Here is a 23,547-nt window from a genome sequence, read left to right on the forward strand (position 1 = left end):
TTCAATATATTCATTTGCTCTTGCTGACAGGCCCTGTGGGAGTAGCAGCAGCAGCGGCCATAGTATCGGCTAAGAAACGCAAACGACCACACTCGTTTGAGACCAATCCCTCAATTAGGAAGAGGCAGCAGAATAGATTGCTTCGAAAGTTACGGGTATGTTGGAAAATACATTCATCATTTCCAGCAAAGATATAGGAAAAAAGAAATATTCATGTGTGTTATTCTCATTAAATATGTGTGCAGTGTTCTAGCGTGACAAGAAAGCAACCTTGCTTACTTTTATAGCAGGATAAATTTATTCTTTTGTTTATGTAACTTTTCGTAATACTGTGGCATGCAATAGTATGCATGTTATATTGTAGAAAGACAGTAAACTTAAGTCTAAAATTAATTATTCCTGTTTGCAGCAAACAATCGATGAATTTGCGACGAGGGTAGGACAGCAGGCTGTTGTAGTTGTAGCAACGCCTGGCAAGCCCCAAAACAGCTTCAAAGTGTTTGGGGCTAAACCACTAGAAGATGTGGTAAGAATGTAATTGGCTTGATTCTTAATTTTAGAATTCTTTGATTAAAAGTGAAAGCATATCTATAGGTAGAAACAAATCCGTGGTAACACAGTGATAGTGTGGATGACTTCAGAAAATAAAAGGTGCAGTGTGTGGCTGATTATCTTTGGTAAAATTTTTAGTAGTATATCAGCACATTATAGAGGAAGATAATGGAGTGAAATATAAGTTGAGGCAAAATGTTGATCTCATAAATAGTATGGAGAGAAATAAGTATTTTTTGTCTGTGTGTATTCAGAGGAATGAGAGTGTTTACTGCAGAATCAGGGAGGAAAGAAATATATAAAAATACATTAACAAAAAGAAGGGACAAGATGACAGGATATCTGTTAAGGCATAATGGAATAATTTCCATGGCACTAGAGGGAGTTGTAGAGGGTAAAAACTGTAGAGGAAGATGGAGATTGGAATACATCCAGCAAATAATTGAGGACAAAGCTTTCAGGTGCTACTCTGAGATGAAGAGGTTGGCACAGGAGATGAATTTGTGGCAGGCTGCATCAAACCAGTCAGAAGATCGATCACTCAAAAAATTTAAAGCATTTATAAGATCTGTGTTCCAAATAATGTGACGGTCTCAGATCATCACACATCACTGCTCCAGAGAAAGATATCTGCACATTGAGTTTGGAGTCATTACTTGTGTGTGTCTTCAAATGCCTTTCCAAAATTTGGGTATGAGTTCTTGTTTTTAATCACTTAGGAAAGTTCCTCCTATGAGCTTCATTGAAGGTTGAGGGTATAATACTAATTGCACGTGTTTGATGGTACATACACCCAAAAGGTAAAAAACTATTCAGAATTAGATGTTGGAGCAATGTGTTAAAGTAAATGATGATAATTTTTGGCACATGGTGTGATTGCGGATGTCTTGTGTGTCAAGGATTATCTGTAGAGTTTGTTTCATTTTCACACACAATTTAAAGAGAAGAGTTGGAGGAATGGAGTACTTGAGCAAGAGAAAAACATTACTTCTGAGTAAGGCTTCACATACATCCTCATTGTATCTGTTTTATACTTTGTGCTTTCTTGCGCCAAATTTTTGCACAAGTCTCACCCTCACCCCTTTCAAGAAAAAAATTTTTGGCTTCCCTGTTCAAGTCACTGAGTAAGGTTGTGTATTGGAAAGACACTGGACACTCTGTCCAGCCATCCTGATGTAGGTTTTTTGTGATTTCCATAAATAGCTTAAGGAGAATGCTGTAATGGTTTCTTTGAAAGTGTAAGGCAGACTTCCTTCTGCATTTCGAGCATGTCCTCCATCTAGGATGAAGTTGTTGTTGACAGGACACTAAACACTTCATCCATTGGTCTGTAGAAGGTTCAGATTACTGCAAACATAGGTTTCATCACATGTTTTCTGCTTCAGAAATACTTTTACAGGTATATAATCATGTTTCGTGTCATGATGTTGGTCATATTGGCAAGTTTGCAAGTCATCTTCATCAGTGTGGCAACACTATAAATATTGTTTAATAGTCATTGGCATTTACTGAAAACTATAGTCTGCATCACGTTGGAGGGTGGTCCAGTTTTCAGCCGTTTTGCGCACCCCCCTCCACTAGCCACTGGCAACCAGTAATATTCATTCTCTTCCCAAGCGGCCAGCACCAAGTTACAGCTAGACAGTGAGAATCTCGCTCCTACATGCTGCATTGTTGCCGTACTTTGTGAGAAGTGAATTATTTGATCAACTGTGAGGTGTGTGTGTGGGTTTTTTTTCCAGTATAGGTGTAAATGTGTATCTGTAAATGTATAAATGCCATTAAAAAAAAGACCAGGTGACAGCATTAAATGTGAAGTGCCTCATAAGCAGATGATGGAGATTATTTACTGCATTTATAACTTTTTCAAATGTGATTTTGAAACCAGGTCTCCTACTGTTGACATTTGAAGACACAGGAACAGACTGCAGAACCATGTGATGTCAGCAAGAGAACTGTAAAAGAGAATTGTAAACGAAAGTGTCAGAGCTGTAGGAACAGTAGAAAAAGTTGACTTCGTGTTGTCTGGAAAGCATCGAAATCGCAAAGAATCTGTAACACAAATGGATGGTTTTAACAACAATGTTTTAAAGTGCTCCATGTGAATGATGAATGCGTGACATCACAAAAACGTGTTACAGTTATGCAGGAGAAAATTAGCTGCAGTGGTAAGCGCTTCGTCAATGTAAAGAACTTTAAAAGATGTTGGTTCCTGATGCGTTAAGAAGAGGTTTTAGTTCAAAGACGTGACGTAGGTGCAGCAAGAACTACATCCCATATAAAGATTCATGATGCAAGAGGAGGAGGTAGCTCAACAGTGTATTATCTTGATGGAAACACAGGTCAGTTAGGATCTTTCCAGGAAGATCTGCTGGAAAATGAGTGATGGCACTGGCGATTTTAAATTTTTCATAGGAATATGAGTAGGTTCTCGGATAATTATTTTGCATGCTGGCTCTTCTGGTTTTGTTTCTGAGAGTAAACTTGTATTTATGTGTAAGAAAAACAGCAGTGACTACCATTCGGAAATGAACGCTGTTAGTTTCATGACGTGATTCACAATTCTTGTCGTACCTTGCTCCGAAGTCGGTCACTGCCAGTTATAATTCAATTGTTACAGAGAAAACACCAAGTATAAACACCAAAGAAGTAGGTAGTCTTCCCTGGCTTAAAAATAAAAATATTAAGCATAGTGTAAACCAGACTCGTCCCAATTTCTTGCAGTTCGTTAATTTATACAAGTCACATGACAGAATGTACAAACTTGACTTCCTTGCGTGTGAAAGGGGTCACGCAGTTTTGCGTTTAACCACGTGACACTGTCAGTTTAGACGTATTGAATTTATTTGGGCAATGAATAAGGCTATGTGGGAGGAAAAAAAATATATATATTAAAGATAACTTTCACTGATTCACTTGTGCATGAGGCAATAGGCAACACCTTGTGTGCGACGTGCTGAAAAGCTTCAGAAAGAATAATTTGACAGGGAAGTGATGATGGATATAAGCCTTGAACTTATCATTGTAAATTTACAATTAGGTCGATCGGAAACATATTCAAGTAGAAGTATGGTGGTATTGTGATGTAGGCTTTGGAGCAAAGTAATAATATTTCTTAGTTTTAAAGACTCGTGATTTCAAAAATTTTTGTCAACATATCAGTTGCATACATAATAATGAGAATTTTTCTAGCCTTTTTGATTAGGACTTTGTATCCTTTGAATTATGCAGACTATAATGTTGAACATATTGCCCAATTAGAAGTTAAGCTTCTCTCACCATGTTGTATGTTCTAATAACACACAAGAATGCAGCTGGATAAATTTGTCAAACGTCCAATATTTCCACATGTAAACCCTTCTCATTTTCAAGACACGAACCAGATAAGACCCTAAAATGACAGTAACTGTTAATTGTCGAGATATCGGTGGTTTTCATTGTTATTGGTCATCGTTCCCTGGAGTTATTCGCAGTGGTTAATTGTTTGCTTGTTCAATTGATTATAAATGCGGTCTCTGACTGCAATGTCAGACGAGTTAGTTTACACTGATAATCGCCATTAACAGTGAAAAATGACAACTTACTAACCAGTATTACGATAGTCTTTTCATTAGTCTTTTCTACCACATAATTCTTCTTTTATGTGCAGTAATTACACTAAACTAGAGTCACACACACACACACACACACACACACACACACACACACACCTTATAGACATTTTTAGAAATCCTATTGTGTAGAAACAGTTGTAAAGCAAATATAATGATTTCGATTTGTGCTTGACGTTAACTTCGTTGCGTATTAAATTTTTACTTATAATACAGTTCAAATTGCAATAAATGATGATTATTGCAAGCAGTTTCAATGATCATGTTGTTAGACAGTTGTCATTTTGAGAAAAATTGTACTTAGTATCTTCACAAAGTTTGCCTCCTGACTTCACACAGAGTAAATCTGTAGAGCAGTGGATGCAGTGTCGTCAAGACGTGAATTAATATTTCTCTCATGATGACTGACCGAAATTGGTTTTAATATTTACTATTTCCCTCGTAGATCTGATGTACCGTAGGCAAATGAGCTTGACTGTTGCCCGCAGCAATGCAGTTTGGCAGCATGGACTTTGTTTGCCTGCTCTCTGCTGCCACGCATACGCAGTTCTCATCCCTTCACTGCTTTGCCTTTATGTGTGGAAGTGCCATCTTCTGTGACGCGAGCAATAGATCAGTGTTGGGAAGTAGAGCTTCTTGTTAGTTTCTGTTCTAATGCCAAACACAGTAAAAGACACTGGCACAAGAAACCAACTTCTTGTTAAGTCACAGTGTGGCAGCATAAGTACAATACAGTTTAGAGAACATACACAAGACTGCTGGCTCATTTTCACCACCAGAGGCCACTTGCTATTGGCTGCAGACCAATTTGCTGCAATTTTGGTCTTATGTAAAGGCTGTTAGTGGCACCAAAGTGTCCAGACCCTAGCAAAGGAGACAGGAACTGACACTGAGGATAGTAAAGCAAAAGCTGAAATGCTTAACTTACAAAGGAAAGCCCAAAAGAATTGCCCCAGTTTAATCCTCATACCACTGAAAAGATGAATGAATGAAATAAGAATTAGTGTCAGTAATATTGAGAAACAGCTGAAATCGTTAAAACTGAACAAAGCTCCAGGGCCCAATGGATTCCCTGTCAGACTCTAAACTGAATTTGTGGCTGAGTTAGCCCCTCTTCTAACTACAATCTATCATAAATCCCTTGAACAAAAAACTGTGCCCGGTTCTTGGAAAAAAGCTCAGGTCACTTCTGTCTACAAGAAGGGTAGTAGAAGTGATCCACAAAACTACTGTCCAATATCCTTAACAATGATTTGTTGTAAAATTTTAGAACATATTCCGAGCTCAAAACGTGGTGAGGTATCTTGAGCAGAATGACCACCTTGATGCCAACCAGCATGGTGTCTGAAAATAATCGATTATGTGAAACCCAGCTTTCACTTTTCTCGCTTGACATACTGGATGGGAGAGAGTCATAAAGATGCTGAAGGAACTGAACTGGAAGATTCTTGAAGATAGACATAAACTATCCCAAGAAAGTCTATTAATAAAGTTTCACATGAAATATCCCAAGAAAGACTGTTAACGAAGTTTTAAGAACCAGCTTTAAATGGTGACTCTAGGAATATACTACAATCCCCTATGTATCCGTCACATAAGGATCCTTAGGATAAGATTAGAATAATTACTGCACGCACTGAGGCATTCAGACAATCGTTCTTCCCACTCCCCATATGAAATGAAACAGGAAGAGACCCTAATAACTTGGAGTGTGGGATGTACCTTCTGCCATGCACCTCATGGTGGTTTGCAGGATGCAGATGCAGATGTAGGTCAATGGCCTCTGGTAGGGGCCTGGAGCAGCCAAAAATGAGTGCGCTGTATTGGTATGCATTGCCATACTGGTGGCAGAGGTGTAGAATGTGCGGATTACCTCAGTTTCATTATTGTTTTCCTTACCACAACAATATACTCAATGATATGTGATATAGAGATGTCAGCTCATATTTATGATAGTACTATTGAGGATGTAACAGCTGGAAATATTTTCTTGGTGAGGTGTGTGTGTGTGTGGGGGGGGGGGTCGTCTTACCTGGTTTTCCCATTAGTACACAAGTTTCTACACAATTGGAATGTATTTATCAAATTAATAATATTTTCAAAATGTTTTTTCTGCTTTAATTTGATTGCTTCACAGTACTTCCTTGTGCCAGTAAAAGGTTTCGAACATACTTTTTGTTATCTGGGTTTCGTGGGTCACCTGGATGAGAAAATATATTGACAGTAAGCCATAGCTGTTTACCTGTGAAGTTTTCTGTGATTTTCAAAATACACTGAGAAGCCAAAGAAACTGGTACAGCTGTCTTCTAAAATTGTGTAGGGCCCCCGCAGGCACGTAGAAGTGCCACAGCATGACATGGCATGGACTTTATTAATGTCCGAAGTAATGCTGGAGGGAATTGACACCGTGGATCCTGCAGGGCTGTTCATAAAACAGTAAGAGTATGAAGGTTTTCTGGATGTGTGGGGTGTCACTTTCTCCTGCTGGAATTGCCCAAGTCCGTTGGGATGCACAGTGGACGTGAATGGATGCAGGTGATCAGACAGATGCTTACATACGTGTCACCTGTCAGAGTCATATCTAGACGTGTCATCAGGGGTCCCATATCACTCCTGCTGCACATGCCCCACACCATTACTGAGACTCCACCAACTTGAACAGTCCCCTGCTGACATGTAAGGTCCAGGGATTCATGAGGTTGTCTCCTTACCCAAGCACATCCATCCACTCGATACAATTTGAAATGAGACTCGTCCGACCAGGCAACGTGCTTCCAGTCATAAACAGTCCAGTGTCGGTGTTGGCAGTCCCAGGCAAGGCGTAAAGATTTGTCGTGCAGTCAGGGTGAGCCTGCGGCTCTGAAAGCCCATATCGATGAGGTTTCGTTTAATGGTTCACATGCTGACACTTGTTGATGGCCCAGCATTGAAATCCACAGCAATTTGCAGAAGGGTTGCACTTCTGTCACATTGAACGATTCTCTTCAGTCGTCATCAGCAGTCCCATTCTTGCAGGATCTTTTTCTGGCCACAGTGATGTTGGAGATTTGATGTTTTACCGGGTTCGTTATTTTCACGGCTCACGCATGAAATCGTCATACAGGAAAATCCCCAATTCATTGGTACCTTGGAGTTGCTGTGTCCCGCTGTGCGCCAACTGTAACACTCACCCAAATCTTGATAACCTGCCATTGTAGCAACAGTAACTGATCTAACAACTGTGCCAGACACTTGGTGTTTATACAGGTGTTGCCAACGGCAGTGCCATATCGGCCTCTTTACATATCTCTCTATTTAAATACGCATGCGTATACCAGTTTATTTGGCGCTTCAGCACAATGTTGCTCCATATGACCGTGGATAGGCTAGGAGGATTTATCCTCTTATTAAACCTTTTGTCAGCATAGGGAAGCAATACTTCACTGGAACTAATTCTCAGTCATAATTTACCTCTTTTCTGGCCTTTGTTTGGTTTCAGAAGTTCACACTCTCTGTTTCTGGCTGGGGATGAGTCCAAGGAGAGATAACGTGGCCTATAGAGAGTTTAATTGGCACCTTGACATACCGCTTTTGACTGTAATACAGGGACATGTGTGCAGAACTCTCTAATATGAATGTAAACTTCTCCCACTACCATGCGACACTGTCTGAATGAGAAGAGGGGGAGAAACTGCAAACACATTGCCTTAGATTGCAGAGAAGGTGCAAGGAACATTGAATGGCATACATGCTGCTATGCTGTAGTAGGAAATTCATAAATCTGAGGCTATGTACACATTATGAAGAGCAATATTATGCTATTACTGACTGTAGATACAAGAAAATACACCTACAAAAATAAAATGAAGTTCGTGTACACCAGAAATATTGTACATGCTATTATGTTCCCCATAAAATTCTAACAAATTTCAAACTGAGGTATAGAAAGAGAGAGAAAAACAAATAGTCTCTATTGCATGCCATGAAATAAGGAAGAAATAACGCAAGCTACATGTGAAAGAAACTATACTTCATTATCTAAAATATTTCTACTGATATTGCATTGATTACAACCCTCAACAAAATACAGAGTGTATCAAAAAGAATCATCCAATTATAAAGACATAACTATTACGTTATTTGAGATACGTGTGTGAATTCAGTGCTAGTAAAAATGGTGTTGGGACAACAGAAAACATTTTTTGTTCCATGTTTTGTGCAGTGTTGGTTCAGTAAAAAACTATTCAGCTTGACTTTCGTACTATGTATGGTGTGGATCATCCTACAGCACAGAGCAATCGATTATCACATGAGCAATCCTGTGAAACAGGTTGTTTGTGTAAAGACAAATCGCCTGACCTTCCCTGAGTTTCTGACAGATGTCAAATGCATCTACCACAGTTTCAAAAGGATTTCACAGAAATCAGTTTTGCCGTGCAGCTCAATATGCCCCCAATGTCCGTCCAGCGTGTGTTGCATCCATGTTTACACATGAAACCATACAAAATTCAACTACTGCAAGATCTTCATGAAGTTGACAAACAACGTGGGGCATTCTGTATTTCTTTTCTGCACGATGGAGGATGACAATTTTCCTCCACGCTCAATGTTTAGTGACGAGGCAATATTTCATTTAAGTGGGAAGTTGAACCGTCATAATGTGCAGATATGGGGTATAGAGCAACCACATGAAGTTGTACACATGAGAGGGACTCTCCAAAATTTAATGCATTTTGTGCAATTTCACAGGAAAAGGTGTATGGTCCATTTGTCTTTGCCAAGAACTCTGTTACAGGAAGCACATATCGCAATATTCTTGAGAACTTTCTTTTCCCACACAGTTGGAGACTGACTTGAATGACTTCATTTGCCAACAAGATGGGCACTGTCACACTGGCATGTGGAAGTGCGGGAATTTTTAAATCAAAGGATTATTGAATGATGGATCAGTCGCACTGGACCAAAAGATTCACCCTTACATTACTGGCCTCCAAGGTCACCGGATCTGACTATATGTGATTATCTCTTGTGGCAGTTTACAAAAAACTCTGTTTATGTGCCTCCAACATCAACAGTAATGAATGAACTGAGACATCACATAACAGCAGCTGTTGAATCTGGAACTCAAAACATGTTTGCTGCAGTGTGGGAACAGTTTGAATACTGCATTGACATATGCTGTGCATCTCAAGGTGTGCATATTGAATACCTATGAAAAAGTATGAATAAAAACTTTGTGAGTTTATCAAAAACAAAATTCATTGCATATGTTAGTTTCAGAATTATAGACATGCCAAATCAGAGGATTCTTTTTGACACACCCTGTATATCACAAAAAAACCACCATTATTTATTATTTTTGGTTCACTGAAAATACAATAAAATTGTATGTGACACACCACATAATCGTGATTTAATTAGTTTCCTTATCAAAATATACCTTTCACTCACACAAATGTTGAACCAGACATAGATATCACTTTTTCAGTTTCATTATAGAGATGTGAAGCTCCTCCAAAAGAAAACAGTAAAAGTCTTGTACAGTTTTAACGTAAAAGAATTTTTATTTTGATCGGGAATTACGCTGGAGATTAATCAGTTCCATTTGAAAATTCAGAGGGGGTGCTTTCAACTGGAAAGGAAAATGCCCTCAGTATTATCTCAAACATAGATGGGAGATTGGCAGTGTCATGAAAATGTTTAGAAAACTGTTCCTGAATTTCTTCCAGCATGGAAATGAAGTCTTCAAAATCAGCGTTTTAACACCAGAGACATAAGGAAAATGGCTAGTGTTTCTTGTGTGAAGTTGTTCCTTCCACAATGTGATTGTGATTTTCTTTTGAAATGCATACACTTTTCCCATCAGTTCAAATATAGGCCTAGTTGCTTCACACCTTGAAATACATTACTACAGATGCTCAAGCGTGCAGTCAAGTCTACTAAAAATTTGTAGTCTGCAATCCATTTTGGATTTTCTGATTTTGGTCCCTGCTATCCATTTTACTACAGAAATTGAACAATAACAGGTCTAAAACCAAATAATTGTTCCCGGTACGCCCTTCGCCTTAAGCAACGTACTTCATAATAGTAAATAATGTCTCCATACTAATCATTTAATTTCATCAAAAACTGTTGAAACAGTCTAATAACACATTCCACTTAGAAAATTTGCATTTTGGGCCAGCAACTTAATGACATCCTCCATACCTGCAGGTTTAGAACAAAGAGTTTGCTCAACAATGCTACAGCAAACCTATTTTGTTGTAAACCCCCCCCCCCCCCCCCCCCCAAATCACCAGCACTCCATCGATAGTACTGAGAACAACATGTTCCAATTCAGGTCAATGGCTTCAATGGCCTCTTCAACGGTTTTGAGCAGATTGATCCCTCTCATTGTGTCTGTCAATGGCACCAATGTGTAAACATAAATTGCAAGTCGTGCCACGTCTGAAACATTGGTCGACTTGGGGCAAGAGTGCAATGGCATTGTCAGTTACTGCCTGTAGACATCCGCTGCCATTAGTTACGCAGAGAGTTATTGTTTGTTGTGAAAGACTAATTTTGCAAAACTTCTGTAGCTCTCCAGGATTTGCTTGCTGTGCAGCACTGTATCCTCTTAGATTCACCAACTTGTTTACTCTTTAATTGCCAACTAAATCTTTAAATTCCATGTGTGTTGTGCTGTAATGCCATTCTATAGCAAATTTGCAGTGCCCAGCAATTATCTTGGTGCATAATAGACATTGAGAACTATCATCCTTCTCTTTGAAAGAGGACTGTGATTCACATGAGGTTTTAAAGACCTTTGCCAATGGTTCACTAGACTCCCTCTTTTTGAGTATGTGATTCATTGCAACAGTTGTACCTTTAAACTTTGTTTAAACCATGAGCAAAATAGTGAGGAATAAACAGCATTGGCCCTGTGATTCTGCCAAAGTGGAGAAAGCTGTGTTGATCAAAAAATCTGCACCATATGCTGGAAGAAACAGTGGCACATCACACTGCTACATGAAATGCCACTTCATGATTAGTAGTTCTGAGAAGGACCAAGCAAAGCCAAGAACTGCCAAGTAGCGGTGAGGTAGGCTGGGTCATGCCTCATGTGCACATCAACATATTGTGCACACGTGCTATTTTGCAAGATTTGGTTGACCATGTTGTAGTACCTAGTAGGAATCTTCCCTCAAATATCACGGCTTTGAAATTTCAGTGGCATATAGCTGAAAGGTCTGCATTTTGCTGATGCAGCCCAAATAATATTAAATAGGTGCCATTAACTGGAATGTAACACATTTGATTTCTACATGAGCTTTCTAAACTCTGCTACACTTTCAAAAGCAAACAATATAGTTTCCTTTATCAGCTGATAGTCCATGCACTTCAAAATACTCAACATGTCTTTGTTCTTCCAGTATGTGGGTAACTTTAAAACAGAATTAAACGATTTCAGTAACTGATATTGAACTGGCTGACAAAAATACACACATCAAAAAAAGTTTTGCATCACCCCGGTTCCCAGAACTCCTGAAGATAGACGTTGACTGTGGATATTGTATCACAGACACACAGGAGGTCCGACAGCTGATCAGTTCCAGTCATTCCACCAGGAAGCAGTTACATGGCTCGTGTTGTCTGTAGTTCAACCATGTCTAGGTGGTCAATATTGCAGTTTGATCGCATCCGCATTGTTACTTTGTGCCAGGAAGGGCTCTCAACAGGGTAAGTGTCCGGGCATCTCTGAGTGAACCAAAGCAATGTTGTTTGGACATGGAGGAGATACAGAGAGACAGGAACTGTCGATGACATTCCTCGCTCAGGCCGCTCAAGTGCTACTATTGCAGTGGATGACCGCTACCTACGGGTTATGGCTCAGAGGAACCCTGACAGCAATGCCACCATGTTGAATAATGCTTTTTGTGCAGCTACAGGATGTTGCGTTACAATTCAAAGTGTGTGCAATAGGTTGCGTCATGCACAACTTCACTCCTGACATCCATGGCAAGGTCCATCTTTGCAACCAAGACACCATGCAGTGTGGTACAGATGGGCCCAACAACATGCTGAATGGACCGCTCAGGATTGGCATCTCGTTCTCTTCACCGATGAGTGTCGCATATGCCTTCAACTAGACAATCGTCGGAGACATGTTTGGTGGCAACCCAGTCAGCCTGAACACCTTAGACACACTGTCCAGCGAGTGCAGCAAGGTGGAGGTTACCTGCTGGGATGGCATTATCTGGGGCCCGACATATGCTGTTGGTGGTTATGAAAGGTGCTGTAACGGCTGTACGAAACGTGAATGCCGTCCTCCGACCAATCGTGCAACCATATCAGCAGCATATTGGCAGGACATCCATCTTCCTGGACGACAATTGTGTCCCTATCATGCACATCTTGTGAATGACTTCCTTCAGGATAACATCATCACTTTACTAGAGTGGCCAGCATGTTCTCCAGACATGAACCCCATCGAACATGCCTGGGGCAGATGAAAAAGGGCTGTTTATGGACGACATGACCTACCAACCACTCTGAGGGATCTACACCGAATTGTGGTTGAGAAGTGGGACAATATGGACCAACAGTGCCTTGATGAACTAGGGGATAGTATACCGTGACAAGTACAGGCAAGCATGAATGCAAGAGAATGTGCTACTGGGTATTAGAGGTACCAGTGTGTACAGCAATCTGGACCACCACCTCTGAAGGTCTCGCTGTATGGTGGTACAACATGCAATGTGTGGTTTTCATGAGCAGTAAAAAGGGCGGAAATGATATTTATGTTGGTCTCTATTCCAATATTCTGTACAGGTTCCGGAACTCTCAGAACTGAAGTGATGCAAAACTTTTTTTGATGTATGTATTTATTTTTGCGTACTCCATATCAGTTCATTTCTTGCACTAATTTGTTCTGTTAGAAATCTTGCATGACCCTGTTATCTTGCAGTATCCTTTCCACTGGTGTGTATGAAAGTAAGGCATATTCCATAAGTGTATTCGTTATTTAATGACAAGCAATTTTTGTTATGACTGCAAATCACAAACTTTATATCGATATTGAAAAGTACATTTGTAGTAAAACAGCCACATGACCAGGATGGAGATAGAGGGATCATCATTACCCAAAAGTTGACAAGTTTTTGCTTACGTGATTGCTCTGTGGTGATATGGATATGACTTGGCTTTTACATTGCTTGCCAAACAATTTATAATTGAATTTATTAACTTGACTAAGAAAAATTGTTCTGGTATTTAAATGTTGTCTTTGGGATTGCATAGCAGTAGGTGCACACTTGACTATAAAATACTGCATATATGTAGTTGAATGAGTTACATAAAGATTTCAGTGTACAAATAACTTTTTCGTAATACATTGCCCCACCTGTGTGTAGTAATAGGAAAACCCTTTCCAACATTTAGCTTTTAATTCAGTGCTCATACAGAGTACGTTTCTAGCATTTGTAGACTTAGAGAAAGCTTTTGACAATGTTGACTGGAATACTCTCTCTCAAATTCTGGAGGTGGCAGGGGTAAAATACAGGGAACGAAAGGCTATTTACAATTTGTACAGAAACCAGATGGCAGTTAGAAGAGTCGAGGGACATGAAAGGGAAGCAGTGGTTGGGAAGGGAGTGAAACAGGGTTGTAGTCTCTCCCCCATGTTATTCAATCTGTATATTGAGCAAGCAATGAAGGAAACGAGAAAATTTCGGAGTAGGTATTAAAATCCATGGAGAAGAAATAAAAACTTTGCGGTTCGCCGATGACATTGTAATTCTGTCAGACAGCAAAGGACTTGGAAGAGCAGTTGAACGGAATGGATAGTGTCTTGAAAGGAGGATATAAGATGAACATCAACAAAAGCAAAACGAGGATAATGGAACGTAGTCAAATTAAATCGGGTGATGCTGAGGGAATTAGATTAGGAAATGAGACTCTTAAAGTAGTAAATGATTTTTACTATTTGGGGAGCAAACTAACTGATGATGGTCAAAGTAGAGAGGATATAAAATGTAGACTGGCAATGGCAAGGAAAGCGTTTCTGAAGAAGAGATATTTCTTAACATAGAGTACAGATTTAAGTGTCAGGAAGTCTTTTCTGAAAGTATTTGTATGGAGTGTAGCCATGTATGGAAGTGAAACATGGACGATAAATAGTTTGGACAAGAAGAGAACAGAAACTTTCGAAATGTGGTGCTACAGAAGAATGCTGAAGATTAGATGAGTAGATCACATAACTAATGAGGAGGTATTGAATAGGTTTGGGGAGAAGAGAAATTTGTGGCACAACTTGACTAGAAGAAGGGATTGGTTGGTAGGACATGTTCTGAGGCATCAAGGGATCACCAATTTAGTATTGGAGGGCAGCATGGAGGGTAAAAATCATAGAGGGAGACCAAGAGATGAATACACTAAGCAGATTCAGAAGGATGTAGGTTGTGGTAGGTACTGGGAGATGAAGAAGCTTGCACAGGATATAGTAGCATGGAGAGCTGCATCAAACCAGTCTCAGGACTGAAGACCACAACAACAACAATAACAACAGAGTAATGGCAAAAGTAACATTAAACATCAGTTATTGTACCCTTCATAACCATAATAATAAATAACTCACAACTTTGAATATGGAACTTTTTTTGTATTTCAAATTATTACTTGTTTATGTTTTTCCCATTTGACTCACTTTATGGGAGAGTGTATGGCTTAATGGTCTTAATTTGTGATAGTTCTTAGAACTTTGTTTTCTTCTTCTGCCACACATCTAGGCCAATGTGTTCTGTGCAGGAAAATTGTCAAGCTATTCCATGATTTAGATTCAATGCGAAACACTGGTTTCCACAAAATTGATTAGCTCACCTTACAAATAGATGGTAGGAACGCAAGGGCAAACTGCATTCATTAGTATCATATATAGTAAAGCAGTAACTTGCTCAGACCAAGCTTTAGATTGGTAACAGCTTTATAAACTGTGATAGGTTACTTTTGCAACAATCATATAAACTGATATTACAGCATATTGATTGAGAACAACTGTGCATTGTAGTCTGAATTGTTTGACATATAAGACATTGTAACATATTCACATCATTTCTTTTGTTCTACGAAGATTGGACATTCCTTGCTAAGAATAGGTGAATACCCTAGTGAAAGGGACACTGTTTCAGTGGATGAGATGGTTTTTGATCAGGTGTATCCTTATGTAGATAACAGATGACCAGTCAGCTGCTTCTTCTGTGATCTAGAGGTAGTATATTTCACTAGATCCTACCCTAATCATTATAATAATGTTGTTCCTACAGCTTCTACCCCTACAGCTTCTACCCCTACAGCTTCTACCTACTGATTTCCATCATTTCAGACTTTCAAAAATTCTGTCATTTTAAGCAATTAGTGTTTGATATAAATGTTAACAGAACCGTTATGGCATAGCTTCAGATTTTATATGTGCAAGCATTGAGTTTTTGGTGCTGTGGCACTACTTTAATTTTGCTGTTTATTTTGGCTTTTAGGAATATTTTCAAATCTCTGTTCTGTGCACCAGTATAAACTTACATATAGATTTGATATATCTCTCTCCCCCATCCCCCCTCCTGCCTCCCCTCTCCCTCCCTCCCTCTCCCTCCCTCCCTCTCCCTCCCTCTCCCTCCCTCCCTCTCCCTCCCTCCCTCTCCCTCCCTCTCCCTCCCTCCCTCCCTCCCTCCCTCCCTCTCCCTCCCTCCCTCCCTCCCTCTCCCTCCCTCCCTCCCTCCCTCCCCTCTCCCTCCCTCCCTCCCTCCCTCTCCCTCCCTCCCTCCCTCTCCCTCCCTCCCCTCTCCCTCCCTCCCCTCTCCCTCCCTCCCTCTCCCTCCCTCCCTCTCCCTCCCTCCCCTCTCCCTCCCTCCCCTCTCCCTCCCTCCCTCTCCCTCCCTCCCCTCTCCCTCCCTCCCTCTCCCTCCCTCCCTCTCCCTCCCTCCCTCTCCCTCCCTCCCCTCTCCCTCCCTCCCCTCTCCCTCCCTCCCCTCTCCCTCCCTCCCCTCTCCCTCCCCTCTCCCTCCCCTCTCCCTCCCCCCTCTCCCTCCCCTCTCCCTCTCCCTCCCCTCTCCCTCCCCTTCCCTCTCCCTCCCCCTCCCCCCTCTCCCTCCCCTTCCCTCTCCCTCCCCCCTCTCCCTCCCCTCTCCCCCTCTCCCTCCCCTCTCCCCCTCTCCCTCCCCTCTCCCCCTCTCCCTCCCTCTCCCCCTCTCCCTCCCTCTCCCCCTCTCCCTCCCTCTCCCCCTCTCCCTCCCTCTCCCCCTCTCCCTCCCTCTCCCCCTCTCCCTCCCTCTCCTCCCTCCCTCCCCCCTCCCTCCCACCCCTCTCCCTCCCTCCCCTCTCCCTCCCTCCCTCCCCTCTCCCTCCCTCCCTCCCCTCTCCCTCCCCCCTCCCTCCCCTCTCCCTCCCCCCTCCCTCCCCTCTCCCTCCCCCCTCCCTCCCCTCTCCCTCCCTCCCTCCCTCCCCCTCTCCCCCCTCTCCCCCCTCACCGAGTGAGCAAGTGAAGGAAAGAGATGTGGAATGGGATTGGAGGTGGGGGAGAAAGTGTTTGATGCTGGGAGGGAGGCAGAGAACACCCAGCTTCACTGGTGTACTGAGAACAGACAAAGAAAGGAGCTGTGAAGAAGAGGTGTGAGTACATGAGGAGAGAAGTTAAGAGCATAGAGCAGGGGCTCAAGGTGAATTGGAACAGTGGTTAGTGGAGATTGAAGTCTGGAGATTACAGAATTGGAGAATGTGTTGCAAAGACAACTCCAGTCTGTGTGATTCACAGAAGTTGCTGTTGAGGAGGGAAGAATTCATCAGATGGCATGGGTCATTAAGCAACCATAGAAATAAAGCTTGTGCCTACCCACTTAGGAGGGGGGAACAAAAAAAAGGGAAATTTATCATAAGACTTTATTTCTTAATTAATTTAATTTAATTTTTTATTTATTTATTTATTCTTTACGCCTTCCAGTGATTTTTGTTTTACCTCCTCCACAGTGTCATGTTCCTTTTGTGTCTGGGGAACAAAAAAAAAAAAAAAATCCCAGGGTATAGATCTGGTGAGGAGGGGGCTGGTGGACAATTGGTGTCATGCCGATTTTGGACCAAAACTGCTTTATGGAGAGGGTGGTGTGGTTCAGCACATTGTCATGATGGAAGAACCAGTCACCTGTGCTCCAAAAATCTGCCCTTTTCTTCCAGATACTCTCCCTCAGTCTTTTTGAAACCTCCAACTAGAACACCTGGTCGACAGTTTGACCAGGGAGAACGAATTGCGCATGCACAACATCTCTGCAATCAAAGAAAGAAATGAGCATTGTCTTGATGTTTGACTTCACTTGTTGAGCTTTTTGGGACAAGGAGAGCCACTTGTCTTCCACTGGCTTGATTGCTGCTTTGTTTTGGGGCATATCCATATCATGATGATTCATCATCAGTAATAACCTTGGAAAAAATTTGGGCTTCTCTTTGAGCTGATTTTGAAGGTCAAAACATGCCGGAAGTCAGTGCTCCCTTTGTTCATCTGTGAGAAGGCAAGTGACAAATTTGGCTGCAACCTTTATCGTGTGCAAATCTTCAGATACCTCTGAATTGAAGTCCACGATATTCCAGAAATCTCACAGAATTGATCAGTGGTTCGGCGAAGGTCTTCATGAATGAGGGCATTGATTTTGTCAACGTTTTCTTCACTTCTTGACGTTGAGGGGTGTCCTGAATGGGGTAGATCTTCAGTTGACATTTCCCCATTTTTAAAATGTGAAAACCACTCACTCTAGTTTTACTTAGGGCAGCATCCCCATAAGCAGTCTTAAGCATTACACTAGTTTCTGCAACACATTTCCCCAACAGAAAACAAAATTTCACAGCTGCGCCTTGCTCTCAGCAATCTGCCATCACATTTTTGCAAAAACAAAAAAGTTATTTTATTAAAAACTTTCAAGGGCAAACCGATGCACTCACAGTAACACAACCTCGCACACTGACTCAGGCGTGACTGTAATGTACATCTGGTTGAACAATGGATTCCTCCACTCTTCCTCCCCACCACAACTAAATTCTGTTACTTTTAGGTCCCCCCCCTCGTATTTCCCCACTTGGTGGTTAGCTCTGCTCTTGGCCACAGTTTAGTAGTGGCCAATCATTCGGATGTACGCCCAGTTTGTGATCATGCGTATGTGAAACACTTTACTGAAGTTGCAACAGAGCTGGTACATATGTCACATTACTGCCTTCAAAGGTGGCCCTGCCTCTGATAAAGTAGGATTGGCATAGGGTGTTCAGGGTGTTGTATTGGACAGCTCTTCCACCTGGGTGTGACCCATGTGGCAATGGGTTGAGAATAGAAGTTGCCTCGTGCTAGAATGAACTCACCAGTGCCACATTCCTGTCCCATGTAGCCTGCTTTCTCTCCCTCTAAACTGTCAGCCACCCTTCCCTAATGCTGCTTACGTCCTCGTTCCTCCCCTCACCCACTCCACTTGACAAGACTCCTTATCCAAGTGAAGCTGCAGTGCATGCACATTAGTCAGCTGGGATAATGTAGCCATGCAGGTGTGTGTGTGTGTGTGTGTGTGTGTGTGTGTGTGTGTGTGTGTGTGTGTGTGTGTGTGTGTGTCCTACACAGATCTGAAGAAGAATTCATCTGGAAGCTAGCAGCATTCTCAGTCAACAATTCAATGCCTCAACTTTTCAGAGAGTTGTTATCTTGCATTACTTATATCCCACCAAGGTCTTTCCATTATCATATTCAGAATTAAAATTAAATGGATAGTGGCATATGTTTGGATGAGTGGCACAGTGAATTTGTTGACATTAATGCCCTGTTGCTGTAAATACTTTTGCCTATTTACAAAGTTTTTGAACTGTAAACACATTAGAAGCCTCTACAACAGGACATCGTAACTTTCACCACAGTAAAATAAATGCTGAGTATTATATTTGCACACATCTAGCTAGCAGAATCTTGTTCAAACATTCAGCAACTTTGTTACACATATTAGAACAAGATAGTAATTGGTTTGCGTCATTGAGCCTTTCCATTTGCGAAGGCAACAAATGCTTACTTTCAAATGTGGATTATTTAGCTTTTCATGATGTATGTTACATAATTATTTTATACAGAGAAACTGGGATTGCTCATTTTGAAGTTTCTTGTTTTTGTTAAGTTATTCACATACATTCTAAGGACATTGTTTTATAATTTCGTGCAATATTATACTTGTGTAATAATGAGAAGCTTGGCTCAAACTAAAGACTCATCTTAGCTGCAGAGAAATATATCTCTTATCTTCTTCATTAACCTCTAAAATTCATCTTCTGAACTAGATTTTGTCCACAATTTTTCTGCAGATGAGGAACATCCGCACAATGATAATGGATGAATTGGAATCTGCATTAGCACAACAAGCTCCACCACCCGTCCAGGAAGACCCGTCGCTGTATGAATTACCTCCACTTATCATCGACGGTATCCCTACGCCTGTCGAAAAGATGACTCAAGCACAACTGCGAGCCTTCATTCCTCTGATGCTCAAATATTCGACAGGGCGTGGGAAACCAGGGTGGGGTCGTGAGTCGACGAGACCTCCTTGGTGGCCCAAGGAACTGCCTTGGGCAAATGTGCGTATGGATGCGCGCACAGAGGATGAGAAGCAAAAGGTTAGCTCACAACTCCTTTCCCCTTGCTCCCACTTGATTCATCCTTCTGCTTAGGAGTCTTTGGAAAAGGTCCAAGGAAATTGTTTCCAGCACTTCACCATTCAAGTTTTTAGTTGCATGTTAATCTCTCTACGGTTCTTAAAAAGATACCAATTTAATGATTTTTTCTTTTAATTATAGTATTTCTCTTTTCAAAATTAATTTGTTATGTACTCTGTAATCAATTGTTGGCAGTAGCATGGACAGATATGCAAGTATTGTGACCAGTTCATAAATACTGTCATGAAACAAATTTGTCATGAATCGCAAAAGAAACGCAACCTAATCCTTCATCCAGTACAGTGATGAAATTTTTGTATGAGTTGTCCCTGTTGGTTCAATTAAGTAGTCGCAATAGTAGTTTTTGGTGGTTTTGTGGTAGCAAAAGTATTAGTAAGCATTAATTGATAGTCTGTAGCACACAGCAAGCAGATATAATGTGTGTAAAACTAGTTTCTCCTTATGTTATTGCTGACAATAGTTAGTTTTGATTGAAAGCAGCAAAGACTGCAGCTTTAACTTTTAGCAGCTATTGTTTATTTGGCATGCAGTTCCCACATCCTTATTTACATGTAACTGTTGTTTCTGAATCACACTTTTAAGTGTTTCTTATGAATTCAATGGTACCCGCCCTACTTGTCCGTCAAACTCTGGCGGGCAGTGCTGGGAGCGTGTACATCTGAGATGCAGTGCCGCAATTTGCAGATATCGTGGACACATGCTCTGCGCCAAATAGTCATCAACTGCTACAAGTACCATGGGAGGGAAGATCTGCTCCCTGCATTCAGTGAGGATGAAGAGGCCAACGGGACTGTGACAGCGGTCGTTTCTGGCAGCTCTTCTAGTAACACTGGCTCAGCATCACTTGTGGGCACTGCTGCTACCAGTACTGGTACTGCGACCATTGTGGGAACAGCGAATAGGAGTTCAGTGTCTGCTGCAACACAGGCAACAGTACAGTATATGTTTTCATATTTGATCTGTGTAATAGATTATGTAATGAGAACAGATATAGTCTGTGTTAAACATCTAAATGTGTGAAAATTCACAAGCTTAAATGTGAATGAGAAGTATTTCTCAGAAGTATTTAGACAGGCAATAGATGTTTATTTTTCTCTTCTGCTGTTAAATATCCTATACAGGATCAAGTTATTTGATTTTACATTATACTTTACAGATTGCTTATTGTTCCTGTTCAGTAGAACTTAGCATTGCTAATGTCCAAGTCCATAGTTAAAGTTCATCCAATATATGCCATTAGACTACTGTACTTGGAAATAAGCCAGTTGTTTTCAGAGTTAAATGAACAGAGTCCGCAAGTCTTCTTTTATTGTGCTTACAAATTCATGTCATACCTGTTTGCTTCAGATGTTTTATTGTCTTGTGTACAAGTGAGCAGCAATAATATAAAATAAACAGCAAGCTAGGTGAGAAAAAATTTATGATCCATGCAAGAAAATGACCCATATTTCGAGCTAGCAGCACAATTCCGCAATGAGGCACTTGTCTCCAATTAGTAATCAATAAGTATTTGGCAGGGATCTGATGATACTGTCCTGTTTAATGCTCCAAGGAGGTCATTACAGGGAGTAAGACTCGTATTTGGCTACAGAGTATACAAAAAAAGTTTATTTCATTGTTGTTTGACTAAACCTTGAATTAGCTCATATAATATAAGTCTATTTTATCGTTGAACAATTAAACTAAGATTAAATTGTGAAGTTACTCGTACAACTTTACCTTGGTAACATAAAGACAGTTCTCCTGTACGTAGGTACAAAGTATGTCGCAGACCCGCTTGTGTTAAAAAAAATCTGCACACCTGCTCAAGGCATTCTGCATTTACATAACAGATTATACTTCAGAGGTAGTAATAAAGGAAAATATGACTAGGTTCTGGGCTAGAAGGATATCCATTAGGCAAAATCGAACAGTGGAGACTCCAGGTTGTAATATTAAGAAAAGGATAGATTGCTGATTGCCATAAAGATAACCCATTGAGTTGCAGGCAGGCACACAAAAAAAGACTGTTAAACATTGTAGCTTTTGGCCACGCCACTCCCCCCTCCCTCCCCCTCTCTCCCTCCCTCCCCCTCCCTCCCTCCCTCCCTCCCTCCCCCCCCTCCCCCTCTCTCCCTCCCTCCCTCCCCCTCTCTCCCTCCCTCCCCCTCTCCCCCTCCCTCCCCCTCTCTCCCTCCCTCCCCCTCTCTCCCTCCCTCCCCCTCTCTCCCTCCCTCCCCCTCTCTCTCCCTCCCCCCTCTCTCCCTCCCTACCCCCTCTCCCTCCCTACCCCCTCTCCCTCCCTCCCCCCTCTCTCCCACCTCCCTCCCCCTCTCTCACGCCTCCCCCCTCCCTCCCCCCTCTCTCACCCCTCCCCCCTCCCTCCCCCCTCTCTCGCCCCAACCCCCTCGCTCCCCCCCTCTCTCGCCCCAACCCCCTCGCTCCCACCTCTCTCGCCCCTCCCCCCTCTCTCGCCCCTCCCCCTCTCTCGCCCCTCCCTCCCCCTCTCTCCCTCCCTCCCCCTCTCTCCCTCCCCTCCCCCTCTCTCCCTCCCTCCCCCTCTCTCCTCCCTCCCCCTCTCTCCCTCCCTCCCCCTCTCTCTCTCCCTCCCTCCCCCTCTCTCCCCTCCCTCCCCCTCTCTCCCTCCCTCCCCCTCTCTCCCTCCCTCCCCCCTCTCTCCCTCCCTCCCCCTCTCTCCCTCCCTCCCCCCTCGTCTCCCTCCCTCCCCCCTCTCTCCCTCTCTCCCTACCTCCCCCCTCTCTCCCTACCTCGCCCATCTCTCCCTCTCTCCCTACCTCCCCCCTCTCTCCCTACCTCCCCCTCTCTCCCTACCTCCCCCTCTCTCCCTACCTCCCCCTCTCTCCCTACCTCCCCCTCTCTCCCTACCTCCCCCTCTCTCCCTACCTCCCCCTCTCTCCCTACCTCCCCCTCTCTCCCTACCTCCCCCCCTCTCCCTACCTCCCCCCTCTCCCTACCTCCCCCCTCTCCCTACCTCCCCCCTCTCCCTACCTTCCCCCCTCTCCCTACCTTCCCCCCTCTCCCTACCTCACCCCCTCTCCCTACCTCACCCCCTCTAACCCTACCTCACCCCCTCTCCCTACCTCACCCCCTCTCCCTACCTCACCCCCTCTCCCTACCCCACCCCCTCTAACCCTACCTCACCCCCTCTAACCCTACCTCACCCTCTCTCCCTCCCACACCCACCCCTCTCCCTCCCTCCCCCCTCTCCCTCCCTCCCCCCTCTCCCTCCCTCCCCCCTCTCCCTCCCTCCCCCTCTCCCACCCTCCCCCTCTCCCACCCTCCCTCACCCCTCTCCCACCCTCCCCCTCTCCCACCCTCCCTCACCCCTCTCCCTCCCTCCCTCTCTCCCTCCCTCCCTCCCCCTCTCTCCCTCCCTCCCTCCCCCTCTCTCCCTCCCTCCCTCCGCCTCTCTCCCTCCCTCCCTCCGCCTCTCTCCCTCCCTCCCTCCCCCTCTCTCCCTCCCTCCCTCCCCCTCTCTCCCTCCCTCCCTCCCCCTCTCTCCCCCTCTCTCCGTCCCTCCCCCTCTCTCCCCCTCTCTCCGTCCCTCCCCCTCTCTCCCCCTCTCTCCGTCCCTCCCTCTCTCTCCCTCCCTCCCCTGCTCTCCCTCCCTTCCCCTCTCTGCCTCCCCTCTCTCTCCCTCCCTCCCCATCTCTGCCTCCCCCTCTCTCTCCCTCCCTCCCCCCTCTCCCTA

General features: G+C 43.1%; 1 protein-coding gene across 6 annotated transcripts in view; it reads left to right on the forward strand.

Annotated features, from left to right (window-relative positions):
• The window catches only part of LOC126483998 (DNA-binding protein Ewg), a 125,372-nt gene that overhangs the window by 29,833 nt on the left and 71,992 nt on the right, over positions 1 to 23,547 (forward strand). For all 6 annotated transcript variants that reach the window (XM_050107303.1, XM_050107308.1, XM_050107309.1 and 3 more), the window contains 4 exons: positions 31 to 155; positions 410 to 526; positions 19,488 to 19,796; positions 20,526 to 20,789. In XM_050107303.1, the coding sequence (XP_049963260.1) occupies positions 31 to 155; positions 410 to 526; positions 19,488 to 19,796; positions 20,526 to 20,789 (815 nt within the window). The remainder of the gene's footprint in view (positions 1 to 30; positions 156 to 409; positions 527 to 19,487; positions 19,797 to 20,525; positions 20,790 to 23,547) is intronic.

Source organism: Schistocerca serialis, chromosome 6 (assembly GCF_023864345.2).
Source record: "Schistocerca serialis cubense isolate TAMUIC-IGC-003099 chromosome 6, iqSchSeri2.2, whole genome shotgun sequence".
Taxonomy (NCBI): Eukaryota; Metazoa; Arthropoda; class Insecta; order Orthoptera; family Acrididae; genus Schistocerca; species Schistocerca serialis.